Source organism: Oncorhynchus masou, unplaced genomic scaffold, assembly GCF_036934945.1.
Source record: "Oncorhynchus masou masou isolate Uvic2021 unplaced genomic scaffold, UVic_Omas_1.1 unplaced_scaffold_3345, whole genome shotgun sequence".
Classification (NCBI taxonomy): domain Eukaryota; kingdom Metazoa; phylum Chordata; class Actinopteri; order Salmoniformes; family Salmonidae; genus Oncorhynchus; species Oncorhynchus masou.
In genome coordinates, this window is record NW_027009758.1 from 15,001 (window position 1) to 38,538 (window position 23,538).

The following is a 23,538-nucleotide window of genomic DNA, read 5'->3' on the forward strand; positions in this document are numbered from 1 at the left end:
GGGAGAGTTGGAGAGTTGGACAGAGGGGGAGAGTTGGGGAGAGATGGAGAGTTGGAGGGAGGAGAGATATGGAGGAGAGTTTGAGATTGGGGAGAGATGGAGGGAAGAGGAGAGGGGTAGAGAGAGGAGAGGAGCATGGGCATGGTAGCTATGAAGGAGGAACTGTAGCGTAAGTGGTTGAATTGTTTCTCTAACCCCTCCCTCCTCCTACCCCTCCCTCCCCTCCTCCTCCTCCCTCTAACCCCTCCCTCCTCCTCCTCCCTACCTCCTACCCCCTCTAACCCCTCCCTCCTCCTCCTCCTCCTCCCTCTAACCCCTCTCTCCTACCCCTCCCTCCTACCCCCTCCCTCTAACCCCCCTCCTCCTCCACCTCCCTCTCCTCCTCCCCTTCCCTCTAATCACCTCCTCCTCCTACCTCCAGGTGGAGCTCCCCCCTCCAGATCTGGGCCCCACCTCCTCTCTGACCCAGACCCTGGCTCTCCTGAGGGAGGTGTTGGCCTCTCATGACTCCTCTGTTGTTCCTCTGGACGCTCGTCAGGCTGACTTCGCTCAGGTAATGTCCTCTGCCCTCAGGTTAATGTCCTGTGCCCTCGGGTTAATGTCCTGTGCCCTCAGGTTAATGTCCTGTGCCCTCAGGTTAATGTCCTGTGCCCTCAGGTTAATGTCCTGTGCCCTCAGGTTAATGTCCTGTGCCCTCAGGTTAATGTCCTCTGCCCTCAGGTTAATGTGCCCTCAGGTTAATGTCCTCTGCCCTCAGTTTAATGTCCTGTGCCCTCAGGTTAATGTCCTGTGCCCTCAGGTTAATGTCCTGTGCCCTCAGGTTAATGTCCTCTGCCCTCAGGTTAATGTCCTGTGCCCTGAGGTTAATGTCCTCTGCCCTCAGGTTAATGTCCTCTGCCCTCAGGTTAATGTCCTCTGCCCTCAGGTTAATGTCCTGTGCCCTCAGGTTAATGTCCTCTGCCCTCAGGTTAATGTCCTCTGCCCTCAGGTTAATGTCCTGTGCCCCCAGGTTAATGTCCTGTGCCCTCAGGTTAATGTGCCCCAGGTTAATGTCTGCCCTCAGGTTAATGTCCTGTGCCCTCAGGTTAATGTCCTCTGCCCTCAGGTTAATGTCCTGTGCCCTCAGGTTAATGTCCTCTGCCCCAGGTTAATGTCCTGTGCCCTCAGGTTAATGTCCCTGCCCTCAGGTTAATGTCCTCTGCCCTCAGGTTAATGTCCTGTGCCCTCAGGTTAATGTCCTGTGCCCTCAGGTTAATGTCCTGTGCCCTCAGGTTAATGTCCTGTGCCCTCAGGTTAATGTCCTGTGCCCTCAGGTTAATGTCCTGTGCCCTCAGGTTAATGTCCTCTGCCCTCAGGTTAATGTCCTCTGCCCTCAGGTTAATGTCCTCTGCCCTCAGGTTAATGTCCTGTGCCCTCAGGTTAATGTCCTGTGCCCTCAGGTTAATGTCCTGTGCCCTCAGGTTAATGTCCTGCCCTCAGGTTGCCCTCAGGTTAATGTCCTGTGCCCTCAGGTTAATGTCCTGTGCCCTCAGGTTAATGTCCCTCTGCCCTCAGGTTAATGTCCTGTGCCCTCAGGTTAATGTCCTGTGCCCTCAGGTTAATGTCCTCTGCCCTCAGGTTAATGTCCTCTGCCCTCAGGTTAATGTCCTCTGCCCTCAGGTTAATGTCCTCTATCCTCAGGTTAATGTCCTCTGCCCTCAGGTTAATGCCCTCAGGTTAATGTCCTGTGCCCTCAGGTTAATGTCCTCTGCCCTCAGGTTAATGTCCTGTGCCCTCAGGTTAATGTCCTCTGCCCTCAGGTTAATGTCCTCTGCCCTCAGGTTAATGTCCTCTGCCCTCAGGTTAATGTCCTGTGCCCTCAGGTTAATGTCCTCTGCCCTCAGGTTAATGTCCTCTGCCCTCAGGTTAATGTCCTCTGCCCTCAGGTTAATGTCCTGTGCCCTCAGGTTAATGTCCTGTGCCCTGAGGTTAATGTCCTCTGCCCTCCGGTTAGGTGTCCTCTGCCCTGAGGTTAATGTCCTCTGCCCTCAGGTTAATGTCCTCCCTCAGGTTAATGTCCTGTGCCCCAGGTTAATGTCCTGTGCCCTCAGGTTAATGTCCTCTGCCCTCAGGTTAATGTCCTGCCCTCAGGTTAATGTCCTCTGCCCTCAGTTTAATGTCCTGTGCCCTCAGGTTAATGTCCTGTGCCCTCAGGTTAATGTCCTCTGCCCTCAGGTTAATGTCCTCTATGCCCTCAGGTTAATGTCCTCTGCCCTCAGGTTAATGTCCTGTGCCCTCAGGTTAATGTCCTGTGCCCTCAGTTTAATGTCATGTGCCCTCAGTTTAATGCCTGTGCCCTCAGGTTCCTGTGCCCTCAGGTTAATGTCCTGTGCCCTCAGGTTAATGTCTCTGCCCTCAGGTTAATGTCCTCTATCCTCAGGTTAATGTCCTCTGCCCTCAGGTTAATGTCCTGTGCCCTCCAGTTAATGTCCTCTGACCCTCAGGTTAATGTCCTGTGCCCTCAGGTTAATGTCCTGTGCCCTCCAGGTTAATGTCCTCTACCCTCAGGTTAATGTCCTCTGCCCTCAGGCTTTCCTCTCTCTCTTTGTCTCTCTGTTAGGTGTTGTCTTGTATCCTGGACCCCTTGTCTTCAGCCAGTAACCTGTCTGTCTGTCTCTCTGTTAGGTGTTGTCTTGTATCCTGGACCCATTGCTCCAACTGTGTACAGTTTCAGCCAGTAACCTCGGTACCGCAGACATGGCAACATACATGGTGAACTCTCTGTATGTGATGAAGACCACCCTGGCTCTGTTTGAGTTCACAGACAAGAGGCTGGAGATGCTGGAGTTCCAGGTACTGAACTGGCAACCCTTTGTTGGAGCCCTGATGGCCAGTTTCCAAAAGACAGATGAGGCCTTGTGCTGGACTAAGGAGAGTTCAGGACTACAACTCAATCTGTCTCCGGAAACTGGCCATCATTGTTGTAGAAAAGTTGTCTGTCCCTGGACGTGCCTGAAACATGTGGATGTCACATTATAGACGTTGCAGAATATATTCTATTTGATATTTAGGCCAAATTTAGTCAATACTACTCCAGCCAGTGATTGAACTGTCTTTAATGTTCTGTTCCAACAACAGTAGCCATAGTTACATTAAGTACATGATGTATTCTGTTCCAGAACAGTAGCCATAGTAACATTAAATACATGATGTATTCTGTTCATGATGTATTCTGAACAGTAGCCATAGTAACATTAAATAGCCATGATGTATTCTGTTCCAACAACAGTAGCCATAGTAACATTAAATACATGATGTATTCTGTTCTAGAACAGTAGCCATAGTAACATTAAATACATGATGTATTCTGTTCTAGAACAGTAGGTTAAGTCCTCTGCCCCCATGTAACATTAAATACATGATGTATTCTGCCCTCAGGTTAACAGTAGCCATAGTAACATTAAATACATGATGTATTCTGTTAACAGTAGCCAGGTTACATTAAATACATGATGTATTCTGTTCTGCCATAGTCCATGATGTATTCTGTTCTAGAACAGTAGCCATAGTAACATTAAATACATGATGTATTCTGTTCCAACAACAGTAGCCATAGTAACATTAAATACATGATGTATTCTGTTCCAACAACAGTAGCCATAGTAACATTAAATACATGATGTATTCTGTTCTAGAACAGTAGCCATAGTAACATTAAATACATGATGTATTCTGTTCTAGAACAGTAGCCATAGTAACATTAAGTACATGATGTATTCTGTTCTAGAACAGTAGCCATAGTAACATTAAATACATGATGTATTCTGTTAGGTAGCCATGTCATTAAATACCTGATGTATTCTGTTCTAGAACAGTAGCCATAGTAACATTAAATACATGATGTATTCTGTTCTAGAACAGTAGCCATAGTAACATTAAATACATGATGTATTCTGTTCAACAACAGTAGCCATAGTAACATTAAATACATGATGTATTCTGTTCTAGAACAACATAGTAACATTAAATACATGATGTATTCTAGTAACAGTAGCCAAGTACATGATGTATTCTGTTCCAACTAGAACAGTAGCCATAGTAACATTAAATACATGATGTATTCTGTTCCAAAAGACAGTAGCCATAGTAACATTAAATACATGATGTATTCTGTTCTAGAACAGTAGCCATAGTAACATTAAATACATGATGTATTCTGTTCTAGAACAGTAGCCATAGTAACATTAAATTTATGATGTATTCTGTTCTAGAACAGTAGCCATAGTAACATTAAATACATGATGTACTGTTCTAGAACAGTTCCATAGTAACATTAAATACATGATGTTCTGTTCCAACAACAGTAGCCATAGTAACATTAAATACATGATGTATTCTGTTCTAGAACAGTAGCCATAGTAACATTAAATACATGATGTATTCTGTTCCAACAACAGTAGCCATAGTAACATTAAATACATGATGTATTCTGTTCCAGAACAGTAGCCATAGTAACATTAAATACATGATGTATTCTGTTCTAGAACAGTAGCCATAGTAACATTAAATACATGATGTATTCTGTTCCAACAACAGTAGCCATAGTAACATTAAATACTTTATGTATTCTGTTCCAACAACAGTAGCCATAGTAACATTAAGTACATGATGTATTCTGTTCTAGAACAGTAGCCATAGTAACATTAAATACATGATGTATTCTGTTCTAGAACAGTAGCCATAGTAACATTAAATACATGATGTATTCTGTTCTAGAACAGTAGCCATAGTAACATTAAATACATGATGTATTCTGTTCTAGAACAGTAGCCATAGTAACATTAAATACATGATGTATTCTGTTCCAGAACAGTAGCCATAGTAACATTAAATACATGATGTATTCTGTTCTAGAACAGTAGCCATAGTAACATTAAATACATGATGTATTCTGTTCCAACAACAGTAGCCATAGTAACATTAAATATGATTACTGTTAAGCACCACTAATTCAAGTCTGTTGTTGTAAATCAATGTACGGTGGTGAACACGGCCATAGTAACATTAAATACAGACATGATACTGTTTGAGGTCAGACTACAGCCCAGGTCAACACGGCCCAGGTCAGACTACGGCCCAGGTCAGACTACGGCCCAGGTCAGACCACGGCCCAGGTCAGACCACGGCCCAGGTCAGACTACGGCCCAGGTCAGACCACGGCCCAGGTCAGACCACGGCCCAGGTCAGACCACGGCCCAGGTCAGACTACGGCCCAGGTCAGACCACGGCCCAGGTCAGACCACGGCCCAGGTCAGACTACGGCCCAGGTCAGACCACGGCCCAGGTCAGACCACGGCCCAGCCCAGTCAGACCACGGCCCAGGTCAGACCACGGCCCAGGTCAGACCACGGCCCAGGTCAGACTACGGCCCAGGTCAGACTACGGCCCAGGTCAGACTACGGCCCAGGTCAGACCACGGCCCAGGTCAGACCACGGCCCAGGTCAGACCACGGCCCAGGTCAGACCACGGCCCAGGTCAGACCACGGCCCAGGTCAGACTACATATGCCCCCTGGTCTAAAGTAGTGCACTACATAGGGCTCTGGTCTAAAGTAGTGCACTACATAGGGCTCTGGTCTAAAGTAGTGCACTATATAGGGAATAGGGCTCTGGTCTAAAGTAGTGCACTACATAGGGAATAGGGCCCTGGTCTAAAGTAGTGCACTCTATAGGGCCCTGGTCTAAAGTAGTGCACTCTATAGGGCTCTGGTATAAAGTAGTGCACTATATAGGGAATAGGGCTCTGGTCTAAACTAGTGCACGACATAGGGCTCTGGTCTAAAGTAGTGCACTACATAGGGCTCTGGTCTAAAGTAGTGCGTTACATAGGGAATATGGCTCTGGTCTAAAGTAGTGCACTATATAGGGCTCTGGTCTAAAGTAGTGCACTACATAGGGAATAGGGCTCTGGTCTAAAGTAGTGCACTATATAGGGAATAGGGCTCTGGTCTAAAGTAGTGCACTATATAGGGAATAGGGCTCTGGTCTAAAGTAGTGCACTACATATGGAATAGGGCTCTGGTCTATAGTAGTGCACTATATATGGAATAGGGCTCTGGTCTAAAGTAGTGCACTATATAGGGAATAGGGCTCTGGTCTAAAGTAGTGCACTACATAGGGAATATGGCTCTGGTCTATAGTAGTGCACTATATATGGAATAGGGCTCTGGTCTAAAGTAGTGCACTATATAGGGAATAGGGCTCTGGTCTAAAGTAGTGCACTCCACAGGGAATAGGGCTCTGGTCTAAAGTAGTGCACTATATAGGGAATAGGGCTCTGGTCTATAGTAGTGCACTATATATGGAATAGGGCTCTGGTCTAAAGTAGTGCACTATATAGGAATAGGGCTCTGGTCTAAAGTAGTGCACTACATAGGGAATATGGCTCTGGTCTATAGTAGTGCACTATATATGGAATAGGGCTCTGGTCTAAAGTAGTGCACTATATAGGGAATAGGGCTCTGGTCTAAAGTAGTGCACTATATAGGGAATAGGGCTCTGGTCTAAAGTAGTGCACTACATAGGGAATAGGGCCCTGGTCTAAAGTAGTGCACTCTAGGGAATAGGGCCCTGGTCTAAAGTAGTGCACTCTATAGGGCCCTGGTCTAAAGTAGTGCACTCTATAGGGCTCTGGTATAAAGTAGTGCACTATATAGGGAATAGGGCTCTGGTCTAAACTAGTGCACGACATAGGGCTCTGGTCTAAAGTAGTGCACTACATAGGGCTCTGGTCTAAAGTAGTGCGCTACATAGGGAATATGGCTCTGGTCTAAAGTAGTGCACTATATTAAGAGCGTCTGCTAAATGACTTAAATGTAAATGTAAATATAGGGCTCTGGTCTAAAGTAGTGCACTACATAGGGAATAGGGCTCTGGTCTAAAGTAGTGCACTATATAGGGAATAGGGCTCTGGTCTAAAGTAGTGCACTATATAGGGAATAGGGCTCTGGTCTAAAGTAGTGCACTACATAGGGAATATGGCTCTGGTCTATAGTAGTGCACTATATATGGAATAGGGCTCTGGTCTAAAGTAGTGCACTATATAGGGAAGAGGGCTCTGGTCTAAAGTAGTGCACTATATAGGGAATAGGGCTCTGGTCTAAAGTAGTGCACTACATAGGGAATATGGCTCTGGTCTATAGTAGTGCACTATATATGGAATAGGGCTCTGGTCTAAAGTAGTGCACTATATAGGGAATAGGGCTCTGGTCTAAAGTAGTGCACTCCACAGGGAATAGGGCTCTGGTCTAAAGTAGTGCACTATATAGGGAATAGGGCTCTGGTCTATAGTAGTGCACTATATATGGAATAGGGCTCTGGTCTAAAGTAGTGCACTATATAGGGAATAGGGCTCTGGTCTAAAGTAGTGCACTATTTAGGGAATAGGGCTCTGGTCTAAAGTAGTGCACTACATAGGGAATATGGCTCTGGTCTATAGTAGTGCACTATATATGGAATAGGGCTCTGGTCTAAAGTAGTGCACTATATAGGGAATAGGGCTCTGGTCTAAAGTAGTGCACTCCACAGGGAATAGGGCTCTGGTCTAAAGTAGTGCACTCCACAGGGAATAGGGCTCTGGTCTAAAGTAGTGCACTATATATGGAATAGGGCTCTGGTCTAAAGTAGTGCACTCCACAGGGAATAGGGCTCTGGTCTAAAGTAGTGCACTCCACAGGGAATAGGGCTCTGGTCTAAAGTAGTGCACTATATATGGAATAGGGCTCTGGTCTAAAGTAGTGCACTACATAGGGAATATGGCTCTGGTCTAAAGTAGTGCACTACATAGGGAATATGGCTCTGGTCTATAGTAGTGCACTATATATGGAATAGGGCTCTGGTCTAAAGTAGTGCACTATATATCCTCTCCCTCCTCCTCTTCTGGAATAGGGCTCTGGTCTAAAGTAGTGCACTCCACAGGAATAGGGCTCTGGTCTAAAGTAGTGCACTCCACAGGAATAGGGCTCTGGTCTAAAGTAGTGCACTCCACAGGGAATAGGGCTCTGGTCTAAAGTAGTGCACTGGTCTATAGTAGTGCACAGGGAATAGGGCTCTGGTCTAAAGTAGTGCACTATACAGGGAATAGGGCTCTGGTCTAAAGTAGTGCACTCCACAGGGAATAGGGCTCTGGTCTAAAGTAGTGCACTCCACAGGGAATAGGGCTCTGGTCTAAAGTAGTGCACTATATAGGGAATAGGGCTCTGGTCTAAAGTAGTGCACTCCACAGGGAATAGGGCTCTGGTCTAAAGTAGTGCACTCCACAGGGAATAGGGCTCTGGTCTAAAGTAGTGCACTCCACAGGGAATAGGGCTCTGGTCTAAAGTAGTGCACTCCACAGGGAATAGGGCTCTGGTCTAAAGTAGTGCACTCCACAGGGAATAGGGCTCTGGTCTAAAGTAGTGCACTCCACAGGGAATAGGGCTCTGGTCTAAAGTAGTGCACTCCACAGGGAATAGGGCTCTGGTCTAAAGTAGTGCACTCCACAGGGAATAGGGCTCTGGTCTAAAGTAGTGCACTCCACAGGGAATAGGGCTCTGGTCTAAAGTAGTGCACTACATAGGGAATAGGGTGCCATTTGGGATGCACACTGTCTTCCAGAGGTATAATGTAGAGAATGTTATACTGTGTTTCATATGATGTGTCTGTTGTTGATGTTGGAGCACCCAGAGTCCCACTCTATCCCTTGTTATAAGGACTTTATAATGCTGTTCAATTAACCACGAGTGCCATTCATCTACAATAGTGACTGAGATAGACATTGTACTAGAAACAGTATGTATTGTGTTAGTAGCCAGCCTGTCTGACTCTCTGTTTCCCTACTTCTGTCCTCTCATCCGTCCTCTCCCTCCTCCCCTTTCTCTACTGTCCTCTCCTTATCTCCCATCCTCCTCTCCTCTCCCATCCTCCCACTGTCCTCTCCCTCTCCTTATCTCCCATCCTACTGTATTCTCTCCTTATCTCCCATCATCCTCTCCTCTCCCATCCTCCTCTCCCATCCTACTGTCCTCTCATCCTCTCCTCTCCTTCTCCCCATCTCCCTGAACATCCTCTCATCCTTCTTCTCCTATCCTACTGTCTTCTCTATCATCTCATCCCCTCTCATTATCTCCCATCCTCCTCTCCTCTCCCGTCCTACTGTCCTCATCCTCTCCTCTCCCATCCTACCATCCTCTACTACTCTCTTCCTCCTCTCCCATCCTCTCCTCCTCCTCTCTTCTGTTTTCTCCCCTCTTGCTCCTCCTCTCCAGATTGAAGCTCACCTGGACACGCTGATCAACGAACAGGCTTCGTTCGTTCTGACCCGTGCTGGACTGAGTTACATCTACAGCTGTGTACAGCAGCACAGTCCAGAACAGGTCAGACTCACTCACTCACTCCTTTACACACCACACCACAATCCACACCACATACCACACACACAGAAATACATACCAGTAATATAGCAGCAGTAATATATAACAGTAATATAGCAGCAGTAATATATAACAGTAATATATAACAGTATTATATAACAGTATTATATAACAGTAATATATAACAGTAATATATAGCAGTAATATATAGCAGTAATATATAACAGTAATATAGCAGCAGTAATATATAACAGTAATATAGCAACAGTAATATATAACAGTATTATATAACAGTAATATAGCAGCAGTAATATATAACAGTAATATATAACAGTATTATATAACAGTATTATATAACAGTAATATATAACAGTAATATATAGCAGTAATATATAGCAGTAATATATAACAGTAATATAGCAGCAGTAATATATAATAGTAATATATAACAGTAATATAGCAGCAGTAATATAGCAGCAGTAATATATAACAGTATTATATATCAGTAATATAGCAGCAGTAATATATAACAGTAATATAGCAGCAGTAATATATAACAGTAATATATAACAGTATTATATAACAGTATTATATAACAGTAATATAGCAGCAGTAATATATAACAGTAATATATAGCAGCAGTAATATATAACAGTATTATATAACAGTAATATAGCAACAGTAATATATAACAGTATTATATATCAGTAATATAGCAGCAGTAATATATAACAGTAATATAGCAGCAGTAATATATAACAGTAATATATAACAGTATTATATAACAGTATTATATAACAGTAATATATAACAGTATTATATAACAGTAATATATAACAGTAATATATAACAGTAATATATAGCAGCAGTAATATATAACAGTAATGTATAACAGTATTATATAACAGTAATATAGCAGCAGTAATATAGCAGCAGTAATATATAACAGTATTATATAACATTAATATATCAGTAATATATAGCAGTAATATATAACAGTAATATAGCAGCAGTAATATATAACAGTAATATATAACAGTAATATATAACAGTATTATATAACAGTAATATATAGCAGCAGTAATATATAACAGTAATGTATAACAGTATTATATAACAGTAATATATAACAGTATTATATACCAGTAATATATAACAGTATTATATAACAGTGATATATAACAGTATTATAGCAGCAGTAATATAACAACAGTATTTTATAACAGTAATATAGCAGCAGTTATATAACAGTAATATAGCAGCAGTAATATAGCAGCAGTAATATAGCAACAGTAATATAGCAACAGTAATATATAACAGTAATATATAACAGTAATATATAACAGTAATATATAACAGTAATATAGCAGCAGTAATATATAACAGTAATATAGCAGCAGTAATATATAACAGTAATATATAACAGTAATATAGCAGCATTAATATATAACAGTAATATATAACAGTAATATAGCAGCAGTAATATATAACAGTAATTTAGCAGCAGTAATATATAGCAGTAATATAGCAGCAGTAATATATAACAGTAATATAGCAGCAGTATATATAGTATATAGTAATATAGCAGCAGTAATATATAATAGTAATATATAACAGTAATATAGCAGCAGTAATATATAACAGTAATATAGCAGCAGTAATATATAATAGTAATATATAACAGTAATATAGCAGCAGTAATATATATAACAGTAATTTAGCAGCAGTAATATGTAGCAGTAATATAGCAGCAGTAATATATAACAGTAATAGTAAGTAATAGCAGTAATATATAATAGTATATATAACAGTAATATAGTAGCAGTAATGTATAACAGTAATATATAACAGTAATATATAACAGTAATATAGCAGCAGTAATATATAACAGTAATATAGCAGCAGTAATATATAACAGTAATATAGCAGCAGTAATATATAACAGTAATATATAACAGTAATATAGCAGCAGTAATATATAACAGTAATATATAACAGTAATATATAACAGTAATATATAACAGTAATATATAACAGTAATATATAACAGTAATATATAACAGTAATATAGCAGCAGTAATATATAACAGTAATATATAACAGTAATATAGCAGCAGTAATATATAACAGTAATATATAACAGTAATATAGCAGCAGTAATATATAACAGTAATATAGCAGCAGTAATATATAACAGTAATATATAACAGTAATATATATCAGTAATATAGCAGCAAATCAAATCAAATTTATTTATATAGCCCTTCGTACATCAGCTGATATCTCAAAGTGCTGTACAGAAACCCAGCCTAAAACCCCAAACAGCAAGCAATGCAGGTGTAGATGCACGGTGGTTAGGAAAAACTCCCTAGAAAGGCCAAAACCTAGGAAGAAACCTAGAGAGGAACCAGGCTATGTGGGGTGGCCAGTCCTCTTCTGGCTGTGCCGGGTAGAGATTATAACAGAACATGGCCAAGATGTTCAAATGTTCATAAATGACCAGCATGGTCGAATAATAATAAGGCAGAACAGTTGAAACTGGAGCAGCAGCACGGCCAGGTGGACTGGGGCAGCAAGGAGTCATCATGTCAGGTAGTCCTGGGGCATGGTCCTAGGGCTCAGGTCCTCCGAGAGAGAGAAAGAAAGAGAATTAGAGAGAGCATATGTGGGGTGGCCAGTCCTCTTCCGGCTGTGCCGGGTGGAGATTGAACATCTTGGCCATGTTCTGTTATAAATGTTCATAAATGACCAGCATGGTCGAATAATAATAAGGTAGAACAGTTGAAACTGGAGCAGCAGCACGGCCAGATGGACTGGGGACAGCAAGGAGTCATCATGTCAGGTAGTCCTAGGGCATGGTCCTAGGGCTCAGGTCCTCCGAGAGAGAGAAGGAGAGAATTAGAGAACGCACACTTAGATTCACACAGGACACCGAATTGGACAGGAGAAGTACTCCAGATATAACAAACTGACCCCAGCCCCCCGACACATAAAATACTGCAGCATAAATACTGGAGGCTGAGACAGGAGGGGCCAGGAGACACTGTGGCCCTACCCGAGGACACCCCCGGACAGGGCCAAACAGGAAGGATATAACCCCACCCACTTTGCCAAAGCACAGCCCCCACACCACTAGAGGGATATCTTCAACCACCAACTTACCATCCTGAGACAAAGCTGATTATAGCCCGCAAAGATCTCCGCCATGGCACAACCCAAGGGGGGGTGCCAACCCAGACAGGATGACCACATCAGTGAATCAACCCACTCAGGTGACGCACCCCTTCCAGGGACGGCATGAGAGAGCCCCAGTAAGCCAGTGACTCAGCCCCTGTAATAGGGTTAGAGGCAGAGAATCCCAGTGGAAAGAGGGGAACCGGCCAGGCAGAGACAGCAAGGGTGGTTCGTTGCTCCAGAGCCTTTCCGTTAACCTTCCCACTCCTGGGCCAGACTACACTCAATCATATGACCCACTGAAGAGATGAGTCTTCAGTAAAGACTTAAAGGTTGAGACCGAGTTTGCGTCTCTGACATGGGTAGGCAGACCGTTCCATAAAAATGGAGCCCTATAGGAGAAAGCCCTGCCTCCAGCTGTTTGCTTAGAAATTCTAGGGACAATTAGGAGGCCTGCGTCTTGTGACCGTAGCGTACGTGTAGGTATGTACGGCAGGACCAAATCAGAGAGATAGGTAGGAGCAAGCCCATTTAATGCTTTGTAGTTTAGCAGTAAAACCTTGAAATCAGCCCTCGCTTTGACAGGAAGCCAGTGTAGGGAGGCTAGCACTGGAGTAATATGATCACATTTTTTGGTTCTAGTCAGGATTCTAGCAGCCGTATTTAGCACTAACTGAAGTTTATTTAGTGCTTTATCCGGGTAGCCGGAAAGTAGAGCATTGCAGTAGTCTAACCTAGAAGAGACAAAAGCATGGATAAATTTTTCTGAATAATTTTTGGACAGAAAGTTTCTGATTTTTGCAATGTTACGTAGATGGAAAAAAGCTGTCCTTGAAATGGTCTTGATATGTTCTTCAAAAGAGAGATCAGGGTCCAGAGTAACGCCGAGGTCCTTCACAGTTTTATTTGAGATGACTGTACAACCATTAAGATTAATTGTCAGATTCAACAGAAGATCTCTTTGTTTCTTGGGACCTAGAACAAGCATCTCTGTTTTGTCCGAGTTTAAAAGTAGAAAGTTTGCTGCCATCCACTTCCTTATGTCTGAAACACATGCTTCTAGCGAGGGCAATTTTGGGGCTTCACCATGTTTCATTGAAATGTACAGCTGTGTGTCATCCGCATAGCAGTGAAATATATAACAGAAGTAATATATAACAGTAATATAGCAGCAGTAATATATAACAGTAATATATAACAGTAATATAGCAGCAGTAATATATAACAGTAATATAGCAGCAGTAATATATAACAGTAATATATAACAGTAAAATAGCAGCGATAATATATAACAGTAATATATAACAGTAAAACAGCAACAGTAATATATAACAGTAATATATAACAGTAAAATAGCAGCAGTAATATATAACAGTAATATATAACAGTATTATATAACAGTAATATAGCTGCAGTTATATAACAGTAATATAGCTGCAGTTATATAACAGTAATATAGCAGCAGTAATATATAACAGTAATATAGCAGCAGTAATATATAACAGTAATATAGCAGCAGTAATATATAACAGTAATATAGCAGCAGTAATATATAACAGTAATATATAACAGTAATATAGCAGCAGTAATATATAACAGTAATATATAACAGTAATATAGCTGCAGTTATATAACAGTAATATAGCTGCAGTTATATAACAGTAATATAGCAGCAGTAATATATAACAGTAATATAGCAGCAGTAATATATAACAGTAATATAGCAGCAGTAATATATAACAGTAATATATAACAGTAATATAGCAACAGTAATATATAACAGTAATATATAACAGTAATATAGCAGCAGTAATATATTATAGTAATATATAACAGTAATATAGCAGCAGTAATGTATAACAGTAATTTAGCAGCAGTAATATAGCAGCAGTAATATATAATAGTAATATATAACAGTAATATAGCAGCAGTAATGTATAACAGTAATTTAGCAGCAGTAATATATAGCAGTAATATAGCAGCAGTAATATATAACAGTAATATAGCAGCAGTAATATAGCAGCAGTAATATATAACAGTAATATAGCAGCAGTAATATATAACAGTAATATATAACAGTAATATAGCAGCAGTAATATATAACAGTAATATATAACAGTAATATAGCAGCAGTAATATATAACGGTAATATATAACAGTAATGTAGCAGCAGTAATGTATAACATTAATATATAACAGTAATATAGCAGCAGTAATATATAGCAGTAATATATAACAGTAATATACAACAGTAATATATAACAGTAATATAGCAACAGTAATATATAACAGTAATATAGCAGCAGTAATATAGCAGCAGTAATATATAATATATAGCAGTAATATATAACAGTAATATACAACAGTAATATATAGCAGTAATATATAACAGTAATATATAGCAGTAATATATAACAGTAATATAGCAGCAGTAATATATAGCAGTAATATATAACAGTAATATATAGCAGTAATATATAACAGTAATATAACAGTAGTATATAACAGTAGTATATAACAGTAATATATAACAGTAATATATAACAGTAATATATAGCAGTAATATAGCAGCAGTAATATATAACAGTAATATATAACAGTAATATAGCAGCATTAATATATAACAGTAATATAACAACAGTAATATAACAACAGTAATATATAACAGTAATATATAACAGTAATATATAACAGTAATATAGCAGCAGTAATATATAACAGTAATATATAACAATAATATCTAACAGTAATATATAACAGTAATATAGCAACAGTAATATATAACAGTAATATATAACAGTAATATAGCAACAGTAATATATAACAGTAATATAGCAGCAGTAATATATAGCAGTAATATATAACAGTAATATATAACAGTAATATAGCAGCAGTAATATATAACAGTAATATATAGCAGTAATATAGCAGCAGTAATATATAACAGTAATATATAGCAGTAATATAGCAGCAGTTATATATAACAGTAATATATAACAGTAATATAGCAGCAGTAATATAGCAGCAGTAATATATAACAGTAAAATAGCAGCAGTAATATATAATAGTAATATATAACAGTAATATAGCAGCAGTAATATACAACAGTAATATATAGTAGTAATATATAACAGTAATATAGCAGCAGTAATATATAGCAGTAATATAAAACAGTAATACAGCAGCAGTAATATATAACAGTAATATAGCAGCAGTAATATATAATAGTAATATATAACAGTAATATATAACAGTAATATAGCAGCAGTAATATACAACAGTAATACATAGCAGTAATATATAACAGTAATATAACAACAGTAATATATAACAGTAATATAACAGTAGTATAGAACAGTAATATATAACAGTAATATAACAACAGTAATATATAACAGTAAATCAACAGCAGTAATATAACAGCAGTAATATAACAGTAATATATAACAGTAATATATAGCAGTAATATATAGCAGTAATATATAACAGTAATATAGCAGCAGTAATATAGCAGCAGTAATATAACAACAGTAATATATAACAGTAATATATAGCAGTAATATATAGCAGTAATTTATAGCAGTAGTATATAACAGTAATATATAACAGTAATATAACAGCAGTAATATATAACAGTAATATATAACAGTAATATATAACAGTAATATATAACAGTAATATATAACAGTAATATACAACAGTAAATATAACAGTAATATAGCAGCAGTAATATATAACAGTAATATATAGCAGTAATATAGCAGCAGTAATATATAATAGTAATATTGCAGCAGTAATATATAACAGTAATATACAACAGTAATATATAACAGTAATATAGCAGTAATATAACAGTAGTATAGAACAGTAATATATAACAGTAATATATAACAGTAATATAACAACAGTAATATATAACAGTAATATAACAACAGTAATATAACAACAGTAATATATAACAGTAATATATAGCAGTAATATAACAACAGTAATATATAACAGTAAGTATATAACAACAGTAATATATCAACAGTAATATATAACAGTAATATATAACAGTAATATATAACAGTAATATATTACAGTAATATAGCAGCAGTAATATATAGCAGTAATATATAACAGTAATATATAACAGTAATATAGTAGCAGTAATATATAACAGTAATATAACAACAGTAATATATAACAGTAATATAACAACAGTAATATATAACAGTAATATATAACAGTAATATAACAACAGTAATATATAACAGTAATATAACAACAGTAATATAACAACAGTAATATAACAACAGTAATATATAGCAGTAATATATAACAGTAATATATAACAGTAATATAGCAGCAGTAATATATAACAGTAATATATAGCAGTAATATAGCAGCAGTAATATATAACAGTAATATATAACAGTAATATATAGCAGTAATATATAACAGTAATATATAACAGTAATATAGCAGCAGTAATATACAACAGTAATATACAACAGTAATATATAACAGTAATATAGCAGCAGTAATATATACAGTAATATATAACAGTAATATAGCAGCAGTAATATACAACAGTAATATATAGCAGTAATATATAACAGTAATATAGCAGCAGTAATATAACAGTAATATAACAGTAATATATAACAGTAATATAACAACAGTAATATATAACAGTAATATACAACAGTAATATACAACAGTAATATATAACAGTAATATATAACAGTAGTATATAACAGTAGTATAACAACAGTAATATAACAACAGTAATATATAACAGTAATATATAACAGTAATATATAACAGTAATATATAACAGTAATATATAACAGTAATATAGCAGCAGTAATATATAACAGTAATATAACAACAGTAATATATAACAGTAATATATAACAGTAATATATAACAGTAATATAACAACAGTAATATATAACAGTAATATAACAACAGTAATATATAACAGTAATATATAACAGTAATATAACAACAGTAATATATAACAGTAATATAACAACAGTAATATAACAACAGTAATATAACAACAGTAATATAACAGTAATATATAACAGTAATATATAACAGTAATTTAGCAGCAGTAATATATAGCAGTAATATATAGCAGTAATATAGCAGCAGTAATATATAACAGTAATATATAACAGTAATATATAGCAGTAATATATAACAGTAATATATAACAGTAATATAGCAGCAGTAATATACAACAGTAATATACAACAGTAATATATAACAGTAATATAGCAACAGTAATATATAACAGTAATATATAACAGTAATATAGCAGCAGTAATATACAACAGTAATATATAGCAGTAATATAGCAGCAGTAATATAACAGTAATATAACAGTAGTATATAACATTAGTATAGAACAGTAATATATAACAGTAATATAACAACAGTAATATATAACAGTAATATATAACAGTAATATAACAACAGTAATATATAACAGTAGCAATATATAACAGTAATATATAGCAGTAATATATAGCAGTAATATATAGCAGTAATATATAACAGTAATATATAACAGTAATATAGCAGCAGTAATATATAACAGTAATATATGACAGTAATATATAACAGTAATATATAGCAGTTCTCTTTATTCTTCTTTTTGTTTCACCATTGTTTACATGATAACTCTGGAAGAGCTGTTGTCATGGTTACCACATGATTAGACTCTTAGTAAAGTAATTGTCTTGTCTGTCCGTCCATCATAGCACCAATGTCCTCTTCCGCTCAAGCAACATTCACAACCAACTGGTGGATTAGAATACGTTAGTTCATCAGTCTTAATTGGCCCAAGTGAGTTAATTTATTATTGATGTACAAATTAATTAACACATTCAAATTAATTCAGTGCAAATTTCATCAATTAGACAAAAGTTATTGACAAAATACAAGAGGGACAGCAAGTAAAGAGGATCTTTGGGACCTATGCCAAGTCTTTTCAGTCCCCTGAGGGGGAAAAGGTTTTGTCGTGTCCTCTTCACGACTGTCTTTGTGTGTTTGGACCTTGATAGTTTGTTGGTGATGTGGACACCAAGGAACTTGAAACTCTCGTCCCGCTTCACTACAGCCCTGTCGGTATTAATGGGGGGCCTATTCGACCCACCTTTTCCTGTAGTCTGCGATCAGCTCCTTTGTCTTGCACACATTGAGGGAGAGGTTGTTGTCCTGGCACCACACTGTCAGGTCTCTGACCTCCTCCCTATAGTCTGTCTCATTGTTGTCGGTGATCAGGCCTACAACTGTTGTGTTGTCAGCAAACTAAATGATGGTGTTGGAGTCGTGTTTGGCCACGCAGTCGTGGGAGTACAGGAAGGAGCTAAGCACACACCCCTGAGGGGCCCCTGTGTTGAGGATCAGCGTGGCAGATGTGTTGATACCTACCCTGGCAACAGTAATATAGCAACAGTAATATAGCAACAGTAATATAGCAACAGTAATATATAACAGTAATATATAACAGTAATACACTGCTCAAAAAAATAAAGGGAACACTTAAACAACACAATGTAACTCCAAGTTAATCACACTTACGTGAAATCAAACTGTCCACTTAGGAAGCAACACTGACAATACATTTCACATGCTGTTCTGCAAATGGTATAGACAACAGGTGGAAATTATAGGCAATGAGCAAGACACCCCCAATAAAGGAGTGGTTCTGCAGGTGGTGACCACAGACCACTTCTCAGTTCCTATGCTTCCTGGCTGATGTTTTGGTCACTTTTGAATGCTGGCGGTGCTTTCACTCTAGTGGTAGCATGAGACGGAGTCTACAACCCACACAAGTGACTCAGGTAGTGCAGCTCATCCAGGATGGAACATCAATGAGAGCTGTGACAAGATGGTTTGCTGTGTCTGTCAGCTTAGTGTCCAGAGCATGGAGGCGCTACCAGGAGACAGGCCAGTACATCAGGAGACGTGGAGGAGGCCGTAGGAGGGCAACAACCCAGCAGCAGGACCGCTACCTCCGCCTTTGTGCAAGGAGGAGCAGGAGGAGCACTGCCAGAGCCCTGCAAAATGACCTCCAGCAGGCCACAAATGTGCATGTGTCTGCTCAAACGGTCAGAAACAGACTCCATGAGGGTGGTATGAGGGCCCAACGTCCACAGGTGGGGGTTGTGCTTACAGCCCAACACCGTGTAGGACGTTTGGCAGAGAACACCAACACTGGCAAATTCGCCACTGGCGCCATGTGCTCTTCACAGATGAAAGCAGGTTCACACTGAGCACATGTGACAGTCTGGAGACGCCGTGGAGAACGTTCTGCTACCTGCAACATCCTCCAGCATGACCGGTTTGGCAGTGGGTCAGTCATGGTGTGGTGTAGCATTTCTTCGGGGGGACGCACAGCCCTCCATGTGCTCGCCAGAGGTAGCATGACTGCCATTAGGTACCGAGATGAGATCCTCAGACCCCTTGTGAGACCATATGCTCGTGCGGTTGGCCCTGGGTTCCTCCTAATGCAAGACAATGCTAGACCTCATGTGGCTGGAGTGTGTCAGCAGTTCCTGCAAGAGGAAGGCATTGATGCTATGGACTGGCCCGCCCGTTCCCCAGACCTGAATCCAATTGAGCACATCTGGGACATCATGTCTCGCTCCATCCACCAACACCACGTTGCACCACAGACTGTCCAGGAGTTGGCGGAAGCTTTAGTCCAGGTCTGGGAGGAGATCCCTCAGGAGACCATCCGCCACCTCATCAGGAGCATGCCCAGGCGTTGTAGGGAGGTCATACAGGCACGTGGAGGCCACACACACTACTGAGCCTCGTTTTGACTTGTTTTAAGGACATTACATCAAAGTTGGATCAGCCTGTAGTGTTTTTTTCCACTTTCATTTTGAGTGTGAGTCCAAATCCAGACCTCCACGGGTTGATACATTTGATTTCCATTGATAATTTTATTGTGATTTTGTTGTCAGCAGATTCAACTATGAAGAGAAAAAGTATTTAAGAATATTTCATCCATTCAGATCTAGGATGTGTTATTTTAGTGTTCCCTTTATTTTTTGAGCAGTGTGTATAACAGTAATATATAACAGTAATATAGCAGCAGTAATATATAACAGTAATATAGCAACATTAATATAGTAACAGTAATATAGCAGCAGTAATATATAACAGTAATATATAACAGTAATATAGCAGCAGTAATATATAACAGTAATATATAACAGTAATATATAACAGTAATATATAACAGTAGTAATATATAACAGTAGTATAGCAGCAGTAATATATAACAGTAATATAGCAGCAGTAATATATAACAGTAATATATAACAGTAATATATAACAGTAATATAGCAGCAGTAATGACACACATATGCAATGAGGAAAGAAGGCTAATAGTATGACACACATATGCAATGAGGAAAGAAGGCTAATATTTTCACTATTTTAATTTTACTTGGAAGCACAGAGCGAGACCTACATTTCATCATCTCTTGTTAGGTCCCCCCCCTCCCACGTTGTGTTGCTGTGGCCCTCTGCTGCTCTCACATTCGCTGTGTGCATTTCTTGTGTTTCGCTGTGTTTCAGGGGCCTCTGTCTAACCTCCCAGCATGGACAGCTCCTCTCTGAAAGCATCGATGGTGAGTTTGCTACACCTAAACACTACTATATTCACATGGAGAGGGAGGAGGAGGGAGGTGGAATGAGGGAGGAGGAGGAGAGGGAGGAGGGGAGAGGGAGTTGGAGGAGGTGGGATTAGGGAGAGGAGGAGAGTGAGAGGGAGGAGGAGGAGAGGGAGGAGGGAGAAGGACGAGGGGAGGAGGTGGGATTAGGGAGAGGGAGGAGGAGGAGGTTGGATTAGGGAGAGAGAGGAGGAGAGGGGGGGAGGAGGAGGGGGGATTAGGGAGAGAGAGGAGGAGGTGGGGGGAGGAGGAGGAGAAGGAGGAGAGGGAGGAGGAGGTGGGATTAGGGAGAGGGAGGAGGAGGGATTAGGGAGAGGGAGGAGGAGGAAGAGAGGAGGAAGTGGGATTAGGGAGAAGGAGGGAGGAGGAGGGGAGAGGGAGGAGGTGGGATTAGGAGGGAGGAGGAGAAGAGGGAGGGTGGGATTAGGGAGAGGGAGGAGGTGGGATTAGGGAGAGGAGGAGGAGGAGATGGAGGAGAGGGAGGAGGGAGGAGATGAAGGAGGAGGAGAGGGAGGTGGGATTAGGGAGGAGGAAGAGAGGGAGGAGGTGGGATTAGGGAGAGGGAGGAGGAGGAGGTGGGATTAGGGTGAGGGAGGAGGAGGAGAGGGAGGAGGAGGTGGGATTAGGGAGAGGGAGGAGGAGAGGGAGGAGGGAGAGGGAGGTGGGATTATGGATAGGGATTCAGAGAGGGAGGCGGAGGAGGAGGAGAGGGAGGTGGGATTAGGGAGAGGGAGGAGGAGGGAGGGAGGAGGAGGAGGTGGGATTAGGGAGAGGGAGGAGGAGGAGGTGGGATTAGGGAGAGGGAGGTGGGATTAGGGGAGAGGGAGGAGGGGGGGGTGGGATTAGGGAGGGAGGTGGGATTAGGGAGAGGGAGGTGGGATTAGGGAGATGGAGGAGGAGAGGAGGTGGGATTAGGGAGAGGAGGAGGAAGAGAGTGAGGAGGAGGAGGAGAGGGAGGAGGAGAGGGAGGAGGAGGAGATGGAGGAGAGGGAGGTGGGATTAGGGAGGAGGAAGAGAGGGAGGAGGGTGGGATTAGGAGAGGGAGAGGGAGGAGGGTGGGATTAGGGTGAGGGAGTAGGAGGAGAGGGAGGAGGAGGTGGGATTAGGGAGAGGGAGGAGGAGGAGGAGGAGAGGGAGGTGGGATTATGGATAGGGATTCGGGAGAGGGAGACGGAGGAGGTGAGAGGGAGGTGGGATTGGGGAGAGGGAGGAGGAGGAGGTGGAATTAGGGAGGAGGTGGGATTAGGGAGAGGGAAGAGGAGGAGGTGGGATTAGGGAGAGGGAGGTGGGATTAGGGAAAGGGAGGAGGAGGAGAGGGAGGTGGAAGAGAGGGGGAGGAGGAGGAGGTGGGATTAGGGAGAGGGAGGAGGAGGAGGAGAGCGAGGTGGGATTAGGATTTGGGAGAGGGAGGGGAAGAGGAGAGGGAGGATTAAGGAGAGGGAGGAGGAAAAGGGGGAGGATTAGGGAGGGGTAGGAGGAGAGGGAGAGTAGGAGTCAAACTGGTTCTGTTTCTCTCAGGTGTTAATATTGGGTAAGCGTGAAAGTTAAAGATTCACTCTTGAGTTTGACAGTTATGACTAAACATTGGCATTTATTTTCTCTCTCCCTCTTTCTCCTCCTCAGACCCAGTTTGATCGTTACCTGTCTTCTCCTGATACCATGGTGATGTCTCAACTCAACTTCCTCCTCAGTGCTGCCATCAAGTGAGTCCTCCTTCCATAAGATAAAACCAGATCAAATTAAAGACGAGGTCATGAAAACATTACAAGGTTGACGCTCGGAAGTTTACATACACCTTAGCCAAATACATTTAAACTCAGTTTTTCACATATTCCTGACATTTTAATCCTAGTAAAAATTCCCTGTTTTAATAGGTCAGTTAGGATCACCACTTTATTTTAAGAATGTGAATGTCAGAATAGTAGTAGAGGATTATTTATTTCAGCTTTTATTTCTTCCTCACATTCCCAGTGGGTCAGAAGTTTACATGCACCAATTAGTATTTGGTAGCATTGCCTTTAAATTGTTTAACTTGGTTCAAGTGTATAATAATAAGTGCACCAGTCCCTCCTGCAGCAAAGCACCCCCACAACATGATGCTGCCACCCCGTGCTTCACGGTTGGGATGGTGTTCTTCGGCTTGCAAGCCCCCCCTTTTTCCTCCAAACATAACGATGGTCATTATGGCCAAAATGTATATTTTTGTTTCATCAGACCAGAGGACTTCTTCAAAAAGTACGATCTTTGTCCCCATGTGCAGTTGCAAACCGTAGTCTGTTTTTTTATGGCGGT

The 23,538-nt window shown here is 40.2% G+C and overlaps 1 protein-coding gene across 1 annotated transcript in view; it reads left to right on the forward strand.

Annotated features, from left to right (window-relative positions):
- Nucleotides 1-22,953, forward strand: part of LOC135534392 (conserved oligomeric Golgi complex subunit 6-like) — a gene marked incomplete at its 5' end in the record, with an annotated part of 33,540 nt that extends 10,587 nt beyond the window's left edge. Inside the window, 6 exon segments of the mRNA XM_064961409.1 lie at nucleotides 422-553; nucleotides 2,665-2,832; nucleotides 9,284-9,391; nucleotides 21,152-21,164; nucleotides 21,167-21,204; nucleotides 22,870-22,953. Of these exon segments, the coding sequence (XP_064817481.1) occupies nucleotides 422-553; nucleotides 2,665-2,832; nucleotides 9,284-9,391; nucleotides 21,152-21,164; nucleotides 21,167-21,204; nucleotides 22,870-22,953 (543 nt within the window).
- Between the last annotated feature and the right edge of the window lie 585 nt (nucleotides 22,954-23,538).